The sequence below is a fragment of the Stylophora pistillata genome, chromosome 14, assembly GCF_964205215.1.
Source record: "Stylophora pistillata chromosome 14, jaStyPist1.2, whole genome shotgun sequence".
Classification (NCBI taxonomy): domain Eukaryota; kingdom Metazoa; phylum Cnidaria; class Anthozoa; order Scleractinia; family Pocilloporidae; genus Stylophora; species Stylophora pistillata.
In genome coordinates this window covers 19,069,829-19,082,185 of record NC_142532.1, presented here as the reverse complement: position 1 = coordinate 19,082,185, position 12,357 = coordinate 19,069,829, and the positions used below count along the sequence as shown (strand labels likewise).

Here is a 12,357-nt window from a genome sequence, read left to right as displayed (position 1 = left end):
TTAAGAGTGTTGTTTTAGTTTTTTATCGCCCGCGTGGAATGTATCGGTGCAAAAATGTTGTATTATTTATCAGTATTGATATTTGAAGATAAAATCGATCGTTTTCAGTTTTTTACTGATAGTTTCTCAGGTAGTTTCGTTTCCTTCGTTGGAGGCAAGAAATTCGATTGTAAATCACAGTTCAAAGTCGCATCCAGTGCAGTGACCCACCAACTAATTTCAGTGATATTCGTTGAATTGTTTCCTTTCTTTCTCCACTTTATTTTCAAACTGTTGTGTTTGCAGCTTTCCGTTTTAGTTTCATCCGCTTGAATAATTCAGCCATTAACAGAATCGCCGCCAGGTTGGAACACTAAACTGTGTTTAACATTTAGTTTCTAGAGGTTTCCTTTGCAATAAAAACTCCAGCTGTAATGGAGAATTCACCCAAAATGATCAAAATATGTAGTTTTTCCTCTTGGAAGTGCAGACACACACATTTTTTAATTTTTTGAGATTGGAGCCAATTCGCCCAAGTTGTTACCTTTCTTATTTATCAACGAGTCCAATTTGTTAGATCCGTAAACCTCTCCATCTTTCAAAACCAAAATCATTTCACAGTCCTTAATGGTGTTCAAACGGTGGGCTACAGTGATCACTGTAGAGTCCTTCAGTTTATCACGCACTACTTTCCAGATGGTTTGTTCTGTTTCTGGATCCACATGTGCTGTAGGTTCGTCTAATATGATGATCCTGCTTCGATGCAACAACACACGAGCCAAGCAAATCAACTGCTGCTCTCCTACACTGATATTAGCACCATGTTCCAGCAATTTGTACTCAAGCTGTCCATCCAGCCCTTCTACCAAATACTTCAGCTGCACGTCTTCTAAAACACGCCATAGGTCAACATCTTCATATTGACCCAACACATCTAGATTTCTTCTCAGTGACCCACTCACAAGAACAGGATTTTGGCCAAGCACGGAGATGCATCGCCGGGCTGCTTTGATGTTTATCTCTTTTATTGGAATATTGTCAATCTTAATTTCACCGTCAGCATCAGGCATGCGCATGAGTGCTGCCACAAAGGATGACTTCCCTGCTCCCGTGCGACCAGCAACACCGATTTTCGCTCTCCCCTTGATTCCAAGATTTATCTCCCTCAGTACTCGAGGTCCCCCAGGGTAATACGTCAGTGACACATCTGTGAATGTGATACCTCCTTCATTTGGCCATTGTGCGGGGGGAAGTCGTTCCACTTTGTATCCAGGCTCAGAGTCGAGCTTCGTGTAGGTGTTGACTCGTTCAACTGACGTCATGTAATTCTCCACATCTGAAACTTTTCTGACAGCATATTGAACTACGGCCACGGATTGAATGATATAAACGAGTGATAGTCCAGCAACAGCTGAAAAGAAAACATTTCAAGCATCATTTTCCATCGTTTGGGGAGATGCACAAGACCAGAAGTATAAACATGGCCAAAGATATGACTTTCGACCGTCAAAGATAGTTCCTGTTTTGAGAGCATCAATAATTTGCCTCTTGATAAAAACTACAGCACAAATGATTTCGATCATGATTGGCTATCAGCACGTGGAATGATCGCTAATGAGGCGGTTTACAGTCTTTACCTTTGTAAAAAAAAATTGAAACGAAAAGTAACAGAATTCTTTCTTGGTTGAGGTCTGCATCATGAGCTTTCTGTACCATAATCATTCCCGGTTTCATTGCATCAAACAGCTAGAAAAGGTAGCTAGTCCAGCGTAGGCAACAGCCTGCATTTTGTCAGGATTCGTTGATACTTTTGTGTTACTTATTTAGTCTCCCAAGAATGCTGCTGAGAAATTATATTATATCAGTTCGCAAAGTTAATCATGGGTTATGTGCAAAAAAAAAATTATTACCGGCATCTTGAGCCACCAAAACGGCCGCTAGGGCCACTGCGCCAATTAACAGGGCAGCAACAAGATCCAGCCGTACCCCAAGCCACCTGCCACTGGCATTCATCATAATGTATGACTGATTATGGACATCTTGATATCTGCAGGTAGAAACAGCAGGTAGATACTTAGCCTCCATCAGTGGCAGATTATACTGCAATAGAACACATTTCTACATGCTCTGTAACATATCAAAGGTATCATCATTGCGGTGGATCTAAATGTAACATACCTACAAAATAAATCCATGAAATCACTCTGTCTTCCCCTGCTACGAATCGTATCCAGTCCTATCAGAGTCTCTGAAAAGTGAGAGAAGACTGGGCTGCGAGATATTGACTCCAACCGCTTCAGTTCCCTGGAAGTCTTCAAGTAGTACATGATAATGTACACGACCAACCCGATCAGTGGAACAAAAACAAAGAGAAGCCAAGGATTTGTAGCAACTGGTATCAGTACTGCAGCAAGCATAAGTAAAAGCATTTCAATTGCAAACAAAAATGTTTTTGGCAACATCTCGTCCACACAACCTAAATCATTGGAAAAGCGATTAAGGATCACTCCGGCGGGATTAGAATCAAAGAACAGAACTGGAGCTTGTAAAATAGCCACAACCATTTTGTCGTGAAGACGCTTAGCACATCTTAGAGACACCAAAAGGAATCCGTATGCTCGAACGATGGCGAAAATAAAGCAGGCACCAACAAGCATTCCATAGATAGCTACATTTGTCTTTTCTCTCTGATCCTCTGGGTTCAGCTTTGTAAGAAAAAGTAGCCACACGTCAGGAGCAACCAGGGTGGCTAAAATAGATGTAAAATAAGAATATGGTTTAAAATAATTATGCATGCATAATACGTAGAGTTGAGCACAAAATACTCATAAGTTGTTGAGTTGACCAGCACCCGACCAAACTCAGTTTGGATTGAATATGCATTTGTTATTTATCCTCGAAGCAGGATGCATCCGATCACAAAAGACCAACTTTGCTTCTAATCCAAAAAAACCGTATTCTCATGACTCAAGCCATTGAGATCGTCATCAAGTCACCAACAACTGCTATTATGATAATAATGATAACAATAACAATAATAATAATAATAATAATAATGATAATAATAATAATAATAACAGCAATAATTACAATAATCATCATAATAACAATGAAGTTATTTATCCAGGAAGCTCACATCACCAAAGGTGTTACTCGGTGAGGCCCTACAAAATAATAGTAAATTTGAAAAAAAAACAGTTAAAAAACTGTGGCTTTCAAGGTTTGCTCAAACAAGACGTTTGATCTACCTTGGGTGATGAGACAGAAACAGATCATCATGATAATCACCAAAGGATGTACTCCACTTCTGAAGTAGTCCCAGTAGAGCTTGGCTGTAACTTCTCCAATCACCCGATCTTCTTGTGCAATCTCAAGACTCTTCCCTTCCCTGAGAAGAGGCTTTATTTTCACACATTTATCAGCTTCCTCGTATGTCTCACCAATTCCCCAGCCAGCGGATTCGTTCAAACCAGCATCATCATTCAGAGATGTTTTAGAGAGCGGCTCAAAGGTTGAACCTAGGATGCCCTTTTCTTGTAGTTCAGTGAAACGTCCCTTTTCCAGCACGCTCCCCTTATACATCACAATCACTTCATCGGCATCCTTCATGTGCTGTTCTTGGTGAGAAACTAACAGACGGGTTTTGACACTTAGCATGCCTTTGATGCATTTGTCAAAGATGTGTTGCCCGACTTTAAAGTCAACAGCACTGAGCGGATCATCCAATAAATAGATATCTCCATCAGCGTAGACTGCACGAGCTAAACTCACTCTCGCCTGCTGTCCTCCACTCAGAACTTCACCACGTTCTCCAACAATTGTTTGGTCACCGTCGGGAAACCGTTGAATATCTTCTCTAAGAGCGCAGGCCTCGACTGTTCGAGCGTACTTGGGTTCTTCGTATGGCAAACCGAATAAAACGTTATCTCTTATGGTTCCAGAAAAAATCCAGGCATTTTGAGGCAAATAAATGATCATACCTTGGCTGGTTACAGTTCCACTCGTAGGTGTGATTTCTCCAGCGATAGTCGCAAGAAGAGTGGATTTGCCGCTACCCACTGGCCCCGTTATCAATGTTAAACTCTTTGAAGCAGTCACAAACTCGATGTCCTGAAGAATATATTCATGTTCGCGATCAGTTCCCTTGTATGTTAAATTTAACACACGCAGAGATAGCGTTCCGATAAAATCTTTGGATTCGGTGCCAATGAAATCCTGATCTTTTTTCTCCGGTTTAACCAAACTAATCTTTGGGTCACCCCTGCTCTCTTCTCGCACTTCACTGGAACTTTGGGGCAGTGTTTCTAAGAGAAGAAAGTCTTCAATCCTATTCAGCGAAACGTAGGCTTCGTACACTAAAAAAAAGGTATTAGCCAGTCCAACGTTGATGTTTCTTCTCAGAACACTGACATAAGAAAGGAGCACGAAAATGTTAACAGGGTTAAGAGCCTGACCAGTCAGCACCATAGTGAAGACTGACACCAGGGTTGCCATCGCCGATACACTGCACATCAAGCCATCAACAGTTGACTGAAGGATGTTCTTCTTATGAATGGCACTAATTTCAAGCCTGAAATTATAATTATTTACAAGATCATTTAAGATTTCGGGTGTGCTTGTTCTACCGATTGCAAATTTGTTAGCGCACTGTCAAAAATTTAAGTGTAGAGCTGACAGCTTTAGGTGACAACTAAGAGTACTAGCAGGACTCGTTCCTGAAGAAAAGGTAGAAGGCTCGAAACACCTTGCCTTGCCCTTACCTTCGGGTATCTCTTATCCTTTCCCGGTATTCATCCTCCCACGCATGCGCTTTTATGGCACGTATCCCAGCAACCACCTGACTCATCAGGGAAATGCGTTGATCGGACGCGGCCGCTATACGCAGACGCACTGCAGCACTACAATAGGATAAGCCGGCCAAGTATGGCACTGTAAAGCAAAGAAAGATGGCCGCCAAGACAGCCTGCCAGCCAATCAAGTAACCAAGAACAATCACTACCAGTACATTTTCAAGAACAAAGAAAGGAAATCTCAGGAAGAATAGGGCAGTTTCCTCCTCCATTCTTTTAACATCATTGGATATCAAGCCAAACACACGCCCGGTTGTGAAATTGAGCAGCTTTTCCTTGCTGACTAATAGCGTCTGCAAAAAATAATTGTCTTTAAAACACGAATATTATTAGCACAAGACTCGCTGTTTATAAAATATAACCAGGGGTAAGATACAAAAACGAAGTTGCTCTAAGTCTTGATTTGATCATATTTTATTCTAAAAGTCCATATTCGTTTGGGAAGAAACTGAAAACGGCCATGAAATTGGGAAATCGAGACGATACAAATTATTTTTCTAAGTTTATGACCATTTACTCATGCAGATTGAAATACAAATTCGTGCGGTTAGAAGTTGAAGAAATATAGCATGGATACTAAACCCCTGAAGCTTAAGATCCTCAGGGTATTCTCGAAAAAAAAAACCTCCATACTTATGGAAACATTGTGGCGGTTACTGAAACAACGAAAGAAACCTTTCTCTACACTTCGCGACTGTTAATTACCCATTTCATAACCCGTGACCAGTCTGTGACCTTTGAAGCTAAAATGGTCTATTCTGATTCTCGGCCTCACTTACATTTACATCGCCTTTGATGCGTCGACAATGACTCAAGATCTTCGTTGGTTTGTTATCTTTCGTTAAGAGGTGTCAGTATAATATTTGGCGATTAAGGATACGGTAGACCTTTGCGGGTTCCCTTCGCGAAAAAGATTGTTACCGCGCTATTTAAAGCATAACCACCATAAACTATACATCAATGAAAAGGTTACTAAATACACTGTCCAGCAAAAATGTTTTTTGTTTTAGCTTGATCTAATCGTACGCCGACTAAGACGCAGCAAGTCAAAAAGGAAGATGTCTCTTTGAGCGAATTAATCGGGTATCAAATCTATCCGCACAAGTGAAACTTCTGCAGAATTTCAAGTTCAGTCTTAAGGGGTTGGTCTCCAATACCATGTGGGGCTTTTTCGATACTCCTATCGGTTGCTTTGCAATCTTTCTGTCAAGTTTGGATATCAAAATTTTACCGTTACGCATTACGTCAGAGACCATTGTGAGATCAATTTCGAAAAACGGAAAAGCCTTACACGGTTTTTTAGATTGGTATCTTGGGAGCCATCGGACCAAATTTCAAGTCAATCCGTAAAGGGCATACCCTATTTATTTTGTCCAAAGAAGACACACTCCCGTAAAAAGGAAGTTTTCAAAGTTTTTCCAACATTTCATGCCTTTAGTTGACCACAAGTTATGTGAACACTTTGAAAAACTCGAAATGCCGACCACCAATAGAAACACAGGCGCTGAGTCCCAGGAGACTATCGACAAAAACATCATGTTTCGCAATTTTAAGCGGCTTTCTTACTTGAAAAGCAACGAAACTTCATTTCGTTTGATTTGATTTGCAGCAGAAACAAGTTGGCCCTGAAAATGTAGAATTCGCATTTTCGGCCTCTGCGTAGGCCTTTATAATAATAATAATAATAATAATAATAACAATAATAATAATAATAATAATAATAATAATAATAATAAAAGATTTATACCGCGCCAGTATCCTACTGTTCAAAAGCCCCTACAAAAACTTTAACATTAACACTTAAGACAGCTAATATTAATTATAAAAGGCTTTTCTAAAAAAAAAGGTTTTAATCTACTTTTAAAACCAGACACAGACTGAGCATTTATTAAGCATATTGAACCGGGTGACGTAAAAAGGGGAAATCAGAGAGGTCAGTGATGGTACATATCCATTTAGTATAGAATTTATGAAGTCTCATTCACAATAAAACATTTGTAATTTCTCTTGTGTCCCCTTCGGAAGCCTTCAAAGTGACGGTAGAGCAATTTTGTACTGCCATGGACGTTCCAAGAGTGTCGGAGTAAGGAAGCACAAAAACTGTGACGAATGCAAAAATAACTTTATAACTTGGCTAGAAAAAGCGCTTGAATAGAAAAAGCGCTTGACTTTGTTTTTTAAAGTCATTAAATTTTATACCCGATTCATTGAAATCGAGTTGTCCAATAAGCAGTGCAACGATATAAACACACCGATGTTTGTCGCTTAAAAAACATTACTTGGTTCTATGAACCATAATTACAATTAATTTCCCTCCAGTTGTCGGTTTAAGGGCCTCGTTGTATGAGCCCGGTTAACCGGGCTGGCCCGGTTTCCGAGATCTCGCCTTGCATCTAAATCCTTTGTAAAACTTTTCGAGGTATTCATATGAGAGGGCGGAATTTTACAAAGGATAAGGTAAGGCGACTTAACTGTTCAGGCGACTAACTACCCCGGATGTTCTGCCGCGCAAAACATCACGGGAGTCATTTGTGCTAACACATAATTGGCCTTTCACACATTGGCGGCTCAAATAATTCAGTTTGAAAAAACGTTCTGTAACTAACTCGAGTGCGTTTCGATATTTTTGAATAATTTTTGTTTTTTGGAAACTGTAGTTAAAATAGTAATGCTTTGTTTGGGGTGAAAAAAAGGCAAAATTTGACCCGCGAGGGTCTACCGCCTTAACAAACTATCAAAATCAAGTGAATCGTCAATGTCAAGTGAAAAGGGTTTAATGAGTTTTCCTTACCTTGCGGTACACCAAACCCCGGAGTGCACTACTCACTCGGATCCCATACAGTTCAGTCCTGTAGCCCATGTGATGGATACCAAGGGTTCCAATCACCGCATTGAAAAACAATATCAAAGCGCAGACATAGAGAGGAAAATTTTCTTCTGTTGTTGCTGACATTAATTTGGACACAAGATATCCAAGAAGCAATGGACTAAGAAGATGATAAGCTGCATGTAAAGCGTTCCCGAATACAACAACTAAGAGATCGTTGACAGTCATCATCCTCAACACGCTTTTCCAAAGCTTGGGTCTTTTTCCCTTCTTTTTGCATTTATCTCTCTCCTTGTTCCAACTCTCTTGAAGTTTATCGGTCGAAGAACGGGCCGAGTTTTCTTCGGACAATGATAAAAAGTCATCCTGATCTAAAGGCCGTTCACTACCTGTCTTGAAAACACTGTTCATCCATTGAAAGAGAAGAGTGGACAGAAAGCTAACTTCTTTGACTTCTTCTTTGTTCTCTACATTGGAGATTTTCCTGTAACCTTTTTCCTGCGGCATCACTGCTACTGAAAACAAATCAGCTACAGATTACTAGAGTGTTACTTTATGCGGATGCAAATATTTATGATTAGGCGTTTTGGTTATCGCGTAACGCTCACTATCACCGCCCATAATCCATGTGGGTACAATTGCTTAATACTATGCGAATTATTTAGTTAAAATATATTACATGAGCCTCGCGTCTATCATTTCATACATTTTGACTCGCTATACAAACAACATCCCGTTGCATCGATCCTGCAGTCTTTATACGGGTGACCGAAAGATGCAAAACGAGATGATCTTTCTGGATGATGGACAACTCTTAAATTTTTCCCAAACGAAAGACATCTCCGATTCGGAACGTGTTAAGTCGAGCTTCACTTTTTCCATCGCCTCAAAATAGGAGCGCTTGTCACGCTCTCCGCAGCCTATGCCATTTATCCCAGGATTTTATGTCGAAATTCAGTGCAAATTACAATATTCTTGTTTAATTGCCGATCCGCAGGTGAAAATTGTAAGAAAATTTTCAAATAAAAGAACTACGTGCAGAAGACATTAATAAACTGTCGATGCGGAAAATCTGGTGCAAAATTCACTGAGAATGACGTGAGACCACACATATTCATTGTCTGTTCCAATCCAACGTTTACTCATCCATTTCTCCTTTGTATTTTTGGCGATTCCGGCAGGCCCTTATCGATAGTGCCAGCATAAGTTTTGGCATAATCTGCAAAAATGAGTATAATTTTTGCACTTTTTCTAAAAGTAGTACTCCTAGCATAATCGCCATACTTATAGCTTTTTGAAGGGAACGTTACCAGATTCACGACTTGTTTGGTCTCTAAGATGAATTATTTTTGAGTTTTGTCCACGGCTCAGTCTATTTTCATTCTTCTGGGGGAGGGGAAGAAGGTTACCGCAATACTGTGTCGTTGGTCGTCTGGAGGACTGGGCACACCGGAAGTAAAGATTGCGTCCGTCCTAGTTCCCTCTTTCACAAGCAACAAAATGGCGTCGAGCAACTGAGAACTGAGGAGAACAGCTGCCTGATAGGGCAGAACCTGCTCAAATTCCTAGAGATCAGAAGAACGAAAAAAGAAGAAAAACCACTAGCAAAAAGAACACGGGGGGTGGGGCATCTCACAGTCCCACTACATGATTGCATCAATCAGTTTCCAGGTCAGCATCTAAGTATTAAAAGCAACACGATATTTTACTCTGCTTGCAGAGAAGTTGTTTCATCAAAGAAAAGCATTTTGTCATCCCATTCTGCTTCCAAAGCACACACCAATGGAAAAGAAAAGATCAAGAAATCGAAGTTGAGAGAACAGACCATTACCGAAGCACACAGTCGAGAGAAGAGTCATCAAGACAGCACGCTACCCATCATCGCACATCGTACATTTTGACACATTAAGTCATCACTTTTAGTCTGGAATGAAGTGCAGTAGTTGGTTGTGTTTTATCAGAGCGAGTGTGTAACTCACGGTATAGAAAACATGATGCTTTATTAACAATAAATATCTAATTTTGGCTATTCGATCTACTAGTTTTGTGTTTTTTATTTTTAAGCATACATTAGGAAAAAGTAGCATGATTTCCACAATCGAGCATAATTTTGAGCATAATCTGGAAAAAAAAGTCGGGGCACTGCTAGTAGCATAATATGCTACTATTATCAGCACAATCGATAAGGGCCGCTAGAATTCGGCGCAAATCCTTTGCTGTAACGCTACAACTTTCTACATAGCCCTCACGAAAACTATTTAATGTCATGCATGTTTCACTATTTGACTCTGCACTATAACATTTGGCACCCTAGGTTTTACTACCTTGCGTTAAGCTGAAACTTATGTTATGCAAGTTTTCAGCAAGATCTTGCTCACCACTTTGATTTACATATTTCATCTGTGAGCAGGAAAATTACTACTTGGGCCAATTATTTATAATTTTTTTTGGCGTTAACAACCTATTTGGCCTTTCAGGGTTGATGTCTGTGCCAAGATGCCAGGGGAATTTAAGAAACTCTACCCAGTATTTATCCTCCTTGATATCGTGCCACTTTTAACTCGTTCTGGTCTATGATCCCTCGTCAGGCCTCCTAGAGAATTTGATTAACTTTGTGCGAAGGATGTTCGTCCAATAAAGTAAGTAAACTACACGTGCGGTGGCTGTCTATAGGTAAAGCACTTCTTTGTATAAACTTTCAATACTTCATCAAGTTGTAAGAAAATGCGGAGCACGATAATCTTCAGGATTCTTTAGCAGCCCCAAAGTTTTGGCAGTCATGGGAAACCACCGAATCGGAACGTGATGATTACAAGTCATTATTTTCATGTCTTTAGATTTGAAATGCTTCTAGATCTCTCGATTTGTGATAATACCTTCTATTATTGTGTAGGTTTCAAAATTCGAGGCAAATCGCTAATCCGGAAGCGAAAAAATTGTTAGATCATCAGTTCTATTAGTTAAATTGAATGAGGTTTTCTCAAATCCATTATTCAGAGTACTTCAAGGCAGTCATTGTTTTAAGGTACTCCCTGTGGCTGAGCAGTCGCATTCAGGAACACGTAGCATTCTATTATGGTACATTATTTTCTTCGATCATCAACGTTTTAACTCAAAAAGTCAGCTTTTCCGGCAGATCATAGTTAATCGAGGGGACTAACCCTAACCCCCCTCGATTAACTATGGGCAGATCTAGCAGCGGAGATTAATTTAACAGTTTCGCTTAACTTTGAAAATCAACGGAGTGTGTCACTTTCCTTCCGAGCAGCGGAATATTGAAATTTCGTGAATACTTTATGCCATTGAGTGGTTTAAAAATTATTTGGACGGTGTGTTGAAGTTTAATGCCGATCAATAATTTATCTCACAAACTTTAAGTGATACACTCTCTGCCGAAATGAAATACTTGTTCATCACTTAGCGTTTTAGATGATGACTGGTGTCAGTAAGATAACAAATAACGTTTCTTACAAGCATTTAAACTCTCTTAAACTGGACGAATGGACTAATAAGCCTAGCGGTACAAAATACATTCGTACAAACCTTAAACTGATGTTTCTCCCTCTCGAAAAAGCCTTCCTGATGGAACGGGACAGAATGCTAAGATGTGGCTAATCTGAATTTCTGTGGGAATTCATGTGAATTCTCAATCATCCGGCACGCTTTCTTCCCCACAGTCAACATTGCATGTCATTTGTGCACTCATCCGCGCTCTTTCGAACTTTCTTTGCTTATCCACGATAACGTCCGAGGCGCTAAGAACGCAGAACTGCCGGCAGCACTTAGCATCAGACGTAAAAACTCATTTTTCTTTGATACAGAATGATACACACTGTCTCGCTAAAGCTTCCAACGGCAAGATTTCCGTATAATCCCGTACTTTATTATGCACATAATTCTTGGGAAAAAGAAAGCAGAGGCAAAACAACAAATCAATTACCTTTGGGATTACGGCTTTGTTTTTGATTGGTATGGGGTTATACGGTAATCTTTCCCTTCTGACTCTTTCTTCATACAATTCATTTTGCGAATGAAACGACTGAATGACAGGCTTCATCGGCTAGATATTTATAGCGGCATCAAAATAATGAACAATCCTCAGAAGGTACATGATAAGTGTTTAGTAGCATTCCTGGAAGAATAAATACGTAACACAAATTCTTAGAGGTAAAAAAGTAGATGTTCATAGGCTTGCCAATTCTAGCATAATTTTCTTAAATTACACCATCCTCGATACAAAAACTGAAAGCCCTACGAAAAACTAGGTAATTGGCCACGATACTGAGCACGATTCAGAACGTTGGAGTCAGTCAGGTCGAATCATATTTTTAAACAATTTTCAAAATAAAATCAAAGATCCTCTTTGGAAGCTTAAAACACAGTCAACTATTTCAGTTATTAAAGTAAATTTTACATGGTTCCATGAGCACACCTCTCCTGTAATATATGGAGCTTTAGGGCCTGTTCGCACTACGCGTAATTTTGTTTGTTTTGCAAAAAAATCTGTCAACGCGAAACAATTCTCAGTGCGAACGATTTTTTTGACCCACCAAAATTTTCGCAAGAGCCACCAAACTTCAAAGATGCCGTCAACTACTTTTGGGGGCCTACAATTTTTTTGTCGGGCGAGAAAATCTATTAATTTTCCCTTGACAGATACCCTTCAACTGGTCATCATATTTCGTAATTGAATGTCGCGTT

The 12,357-nt window shown here is 39.8% G+C and overlaps 1 protein-coding gene across 2 annotated transcripts; it reads right to left on the bottom strand.

Annotated features, from left to right (window-relative positions):
• Nucleotides 1–41: 41 nt before the first annotated feature.
• On the bottom strand, nt 42–11,509 carry LOC111325707 (ATP-binding cassette sub-family C member 4-like). Of its 2 annotated transcripts, none has more exons than XM_088745094.1 (7): nt 11,200–11,509; nt 7,621–8,171; nt 4,740–5,122; nt 3,228–4,549; nt 2,158–2,728; nt 1,890–2,026; nt 42–1,390 (listed from the first exon to the last, which is right to left on the bottom strand). In XM_088745094.1, the coding sequence occupies exons 2-7, from the start codon at nt 8,161–8,163 to the stop codon at nt 483–485; spliced, it is 3,864 nt and encodes a 1,287-aa protein (XP_088601220.1). In that variant the 5' UTR covers nt 8,164–8,171; nt 11,200–11,509; the 3' UTR covers nt 42–482. The 2 variants fall into 2 exon arrangements, with proteins under 2 accessions (XP_088601220.1, XP_088601221.1); XM_088745095.1 differs by having other exon boundaries at nt 7,621–8,168.
• Nucleotides 11,510–12,357: the final 848 nt, after the last annotated feature.

Bases quoted from the DNA above. Each gene is read 5' to 3' on its own strand.
- LOC111325707 (XM_088745094.1), bottom strand. From the start codon at position 8,163: ATGCCGCAGGAAAAAGGTTACAGGAAAATCTCCAATGTAGAGAACAAA. The intron at 4,550-4,739 runs GTAAGGGCAAGG...TTATAATTTCAG, and splicing joins AGGATAAGAGATACCCGAAG to GCTTGAAATTAGTGCCATTC. The intron at 1,391-1,889 runs GTAATAATTTTT...TTTTCTTTTCAG, and splicing joins TTTGGTGGCTCAAGATGCCG to CTGTTGCTGGACTATCACTC.